At 58.7% G+C, this 5,634-nt stretch overlaps 1 protein-coding gene across 1 annotated transcript; it reads right to left on the bottom strand.

Moving 5' to 3' along the window:
* Positions 1-474: 474 nt before the first annotated feature.
* Positions 475-1,146, bottom strand: LOC310755144 (putative transcriptional regulatory protein NarL; the record flags this gene model as incomplete). Its single annotated transcript, XM_083631830.1, has 1 exon — positions 475-1,146. One exon carries the CDS (start codon positions 1,144-1,146, stop codon positions 475-477), a length of 672 nt encoding a protein of 223 aa, XP_083487956.1.
* Positions 1,147-5,634: the final 4,488 nt, after the last annotated feature.

Raw genomic sequence — 5,634 nt, forward strand, 5'->3', positions numbered from 1 at the left:
TACATTTCGTCCAAGCTTGACGCAATCAGACGCACCAAGTCCGGGCGGTTCAGGTCCCCTATATTGGCATCGATACAGTCAGAATCATGCACAGCAGGGAGGGGCTGTGCGGTTTTCGTCGCTTCGCTCTCAGACTCCACCTTCTTGACATTCGATGGAGCTTCTCCAGCAGAAGTACAACCTACGATTACTGACAACATGCTCGCCGATCCGAGAATGAGAGATATTGCACGATGTTTACTCCGGTCGCCCACAATTTCATCCTTTCAAGCCCTGCAAACGATTGATAATCGTAACGGCGAGATTCTCCGGATGTCTATCATCTGTTTGAATGACCAGCTGCCTTGAGTCGTACGCAAGATATCCCGGCCGCGCACCTATGTTGCTTGTTCCGGTATCCCTGGCGAGCGTTGTGGACGTGTCCGACGTTCCCGGTATTCACCACGCCCACGGGCTCGATCCACAATGTTCCAGTCACAGGTCATCGATACTGATGATCCCGTCCTGGAGGGCCCTCGCGACAAGAGCGGCTTTCGTGGATGCAGGCCTTCCGACAGCGGCGTACTTTGCGCGGACGCGCCCCAGATGGGTGCTGACCGTGGATGGGGTGATGTAGAGGGCTCTAGCGGCGAAGATCTTCGATTCGGTTCGAAACCACTGGATCAGGACTTCGCGTTCCCGATCAGTCAACTCCGGCCTCGAACACCGGGTATCCGCGGACATCGCCCCGGCCATGCTCGGCGATACATAAGGCCTATCGGTTACCGCCGCTTCGATAGCGAGAACTATATGTTGGCGCCCTTCGGATTTCGTCAGGTATGTTACCGCGCCATTGTCGAGGCAGTCCAGGATCGTTGCGGCGTCGCTTCGCATGGAATAGATGACAACCCGGTGCCCGGCGTCAGCGAGAGTGCGCACCATATCCAAAGCGATCAGCGGCGAACCGTCTCCAAATTGGAGGTCCAGCACCACCGCATCGACTCGAGAGGCCGTGCCGGCAGTCAAGAACTCTGTCGGGCGCAGGTATCGTCCGGCGACCGTGATCGGTGGCATGGCAGCACCACACCACGACGCGAGACCTTCGTGCACCACTTCATGGTCGTCGATCAACGCCACAGTAATGTCTGTCAGACCAGGTAGAGCCATTCGAGCAATCCTCTCCTTGTATGCCGCGAGGGCTTTGATGGGTGTGTTCACAACAATGCATCTGAAAGACGCGCCGTATCTGCGGGTGAGGGAGTAGCGGTGGATTCCACCCAAATCTGTCCGTCGTCGTATTCGACTCGTAGCTCGACACCCGCAATGTCGACAGACTCGATTTCAGCAACATGCGAGGGCTCGGAATCGGCGACAACACTGACTTGAAGGCGCGGCGCCTCGGTCACCACAATCCGAACGTGGACCCGTGCAAGTACGACAACCTGTGCGGGCACCGCGAGAAGGCCCGCCCGAACATCTGGGTCGATGGGGCGCAAATCTTGCGGTATCTCCACCGCCACCGATACCCCGTTCTTCTCCCCCAACTCGGTTAGAACCTGAATCTCCTGAGCCAGCGGATGAAGCTGCAGTTGCCCGTCTGCCTGCAAGAACAACCTCCGCATTCGGGCGGATTCAACCGCCGCGCGGATGCGCACCCCCTCGGACGCCGCGGTGACGGAGCCGTCTGCAAGAGCTCTCAATAGCGGAACCGTGGTCCCCTCGAGGGCTGCATAGCGACTCTGATAGTCAGCCTGCACACGGTCCTCGATCTCCTGCCCAGCGATCAGCGCAGACTGGGCTCCGGACTCCTGGGCAGCCAACCGCGCAGTGCGGCGCAGGTCCGAGGCGAAGAACCCGGCGATCAATTGCACCGCCAATTCACTTGCAAGGCTGTACCCGAACAGTTCGAATGTTCCCGCGTTCATCTCGTCGCCGATCACCGCCGCTGCGGCGGTGACCACCCGCAAGAAAACCAGAGCAGCCACGATCGTTCGCACCGGCGAGGCGAGGATCAGCGGCAACAACACCCAACCCGTCATGCCGAACGCCCAATGTTCCCCGGTGCCGAACGCGTCGTCGGTGGTAAACGGTTGAACGAAGGTCACCACCGACACCGCAACGAACCCCACCACCTTCACCCAACGCGGCACCGCAATTCCGACCACATTGATTGCGCCCAGCGCGATGACCGCAACGAGAACACTGATCAACACCAACTGCGTAGGCTCTGTGAAGATTCGCGGTCCGTACAACCGCACGGGGATCAGTGTCGTCAAGATCGTGGCAACCCCGACTAATCCCAACCCATACCCGCGACTCATCCGGAACGCTCGACGGGCAGGATCCGACAACTCCCACACCCGGGGATCGTCACCAGGACGACAGCCGACCTCATCGCCGTCCTCCTGGGTGTCCCAACCCAAGATCACTCTCGTCCCGATCCCTGGATCCGATTCCACCCGCCCCCAGCCTCCGACCCGACTCATCCGTCCTGTGATCGACTGCGTAATCCCCCTGCCGTGCCCTGTCGCTGTCTCCGGATCGCACTCGTTGGGATCCACTACAGCGAATCCAATACCGGCATCGGCGATCTCAACTCCCGCACTGTCAAGCGCGACCGCTGCCGTCCGAGTGCCCGCGTGCCGCTCGACGTTGGTTAGTGCTTCCCTCACGGCGCCGGAGACCGCATGTGCGAGAACCTTGGCAATCAGTACGCGCTCCGCTCCCATCACAACGACCTCGATGCCCGACTCTGCCGCGATGTCGTCAAGGATCCGGCGAAGATCAATTTGGTCACCGGAATCCAGTACAGGCGCTAACCGAAGCGCCTGTAGATCACGACGAGCTTGGCGCTGCACTCGTTCATCCGTCAATGCAACGCCTTGCCCGATCATCAACATCGTCGCTGCGGCTGTGTCGTGCACAGTGGCCCAATGTTCGCGCTGATGCGCGCGTCGTGCCTGCGCGATTGCAACATTGCGTTCGGTCACTGCGAGTTGCTCACCCGCCACGTCTGCAGCCCGCGAAGCACGTTCGACCAACTGCCGCAGGAAAATGCCGATACCGCATTGCACGAAGAAGAAGTACGGCCAGAACACCGTCCAGGGTGAGTGGATCTCCGGAATGCGAGACAACCCAATGCCGAACGCTACCGAGACGCCTACCGCAGCCAACACCGCCTGCCAATGCCGTTGAGAGAAAGCGAAACTCAAAACTGCGCTCCCGGATACCGCCAGCGGCAACGAGTTGGACGTCACGACGTCGATACCTTCGGTCGTCGATGGAATCGTCAGCGCGACTACCAGAATGAGCGCATAGTCTGCCCACACTTGAACCGGCGAGGCCATCGAGCGAGTGAGCAGACGAAATGAACCCCACACGATCAGCGCCACCGCGACCGTCACTCCCACGGTCGTGCGGGGCGGATAACTCAAATACACCAATCCACACAGGACATTAACGCTGTGACGAAGTATGACTCCGAACCACGCTGCCTGAAACCGTGATCGTGCAGCGGATGAATCCCAGGTACCACCGCCCACACCACGCCCCCGTATCTGCGCCTCGCGTTGTGAGAAAGCTGCGCCCACTAAGTGAATATCCCTCCACGCCTGGTAACGGATATGTCGGACTCCGACCCCTTAACGCCGATAAGTCGTAACAATCCTAGCGCGATATCAACCCAGTAAGCGGGATTCTCAAACTTGTACATGAGCCACGGCTTCCCACGCCGACGGTTAGATCCAAAAAAACTGAACGCTGGCGATGAATCAATCACAGTTCATCATCGGCGACTTGGGCAACGCCCCTCAAACCGTTGCGCCATCATGATTGGCAAGTCGAGCTATGAAGTTGAATCAGTCTCAGAATCAGAACAATCTTTGCACCGTTGACCGAGTCTTCAACTCCCCTCACGAATTTCTATGACATACAGTCACTTACAGAACGCGGCCAGGGTTATAGCGTGCTTCGGACTGCGTTCGCACGAGAACCGATCAGGAACCAAAATTCCATTCGAGTGAGCCAGTGCCCAGGGATCCTGATCCGCCAGGTCCGCTGCTATCGGCATACACGTCATTCAACACCGACCGTGGAAGCACCGTCACAGAAAAGGTTGAGAATGCCTCTCGGTTCTGATCGTCTCGCACTCGTAGGGTCACAGAATGCGTTCCGACGGAGACAGTTTCTATGGTTGCGATGCCATCCACGCAAACAATCGCAAACTCGTTCTGTCCGTCGAGATCGAAACGCGCATCGATCGAGCCTATCGTCGAGCTTCCTGAACACGACAGCATCACCGGCAGTCCTTCGACCGCGCTGCCGAGCACAGATCCGGATGCCACAGGCTGATTGTCGATTTCATCGATGGCGTTGACAATCTCGTCACCAACCGAGCCGGCGTTCGCGATCTCGACCGATGAGCCGCCGGTCGCCCGTGCGATAGGGCCCATGAAATTCGTCAGTTCCGAGCTCGCACTGATCGAGTACAGCGAGGCGGCCCCCGGCCCCTTCTCCGCAGCGAACGATTGGATCCGCTGAATCACGGCCCGGTCTGACTCAACCGTCTCAGTGTCCGCTGTGGGAACCTGATCGCGTGACTCAGGCGCGGCGGTTCTAGCCGCTAGCGACGGTGAAATCGGTTCAGGGAGCAGTGCGACTCCATTCAACATTTTCGTAACCATGTCGCCGGTCAGACCTGTGACCGGCTCCGGATCATGGGGCGGTGCATCCCCGATCAAGATTACGGACCGCTTGCCGCCGACCTGCCATGACGAACGTAGTGCCTCCACGATTCCCGAGTAAACGGCCTCTGGGGTGTCTCCCCCTCCGTTGGCGCTGAGAGAGTTCAATCCCGTATTGAAGTCGGCGAAGTTAGACGTCAATGGCACAACAGTCCGAGCCACAAAAGCATCTCCGTGGTCGCGATATTCCACAAGAGACACCCGCGAGCGACCATCGGCGGTGACGATTCGATTCGCAATCGCCCCGGCTTGTGCCCTCACGTTGTTGATGTACGGCTGCATCGATCCTGTTGTGTCAATGGCAAAGACTGTGTCTTTTGCCGCTGATGTGGGCGCGTGTCCGCTATAGGACTCCCGCGCTACGCGAACTGAGGTAGCCAGCGCTTTGGCCATAAAGTCCACTTCATCGGTTTCAGACGCACCCATGCCGGTACCTGGGACAAGCTTGACACCGGGTTTGAAATAGTTCGTGTGTGCTGATTCGTCTTTGTCAAGGATGGAATCGCAAACCGGGTCTTTCTCGTGACAGATCGATACGCGTCTGACCCCAGCCAGCCCGTAGTAGTCATCGACAGACTCATCCAACACCCTCCGGTAGATGCCCTGACCATCGGAACCCGAGCCAAAGACCCCGTCGGCGTCAGGCTTCTGATACGGATCACCAACCAGGTGGGAGGCTGCTAGAACCCCGAGACCGCTGAAGTGCTTCGCGATAGTTCTAGCAACGATCGCTCCCTGCGAATACCCGAGCAAGATCACTTTGGGTGCAGCGCACGAGCTTGGTTGCCGATCCTTGAACGACGCGTAGGCCGCCCTTGCAGCGACTGCACCCTGCTCTGCAGATTCGAGTACGGCGAAGGCACCGTCGACAGTCTGAACTACTGGCACCGCTGGGTACCCGATACCGACATCG

This window comes from Podarcis filfolensis (assembly GCF_964270895.1).
Source record: "Podarcis filfolensis genome assembly, contig: HAP1_SCAFFOLD_481, whole genome shotgun sequence".
NCBI lineage: Eukaryota > Metazoa > Chordata > Lepidosauria > Squamata > Lacertidae > Podarcis > Podarcis filfolensis.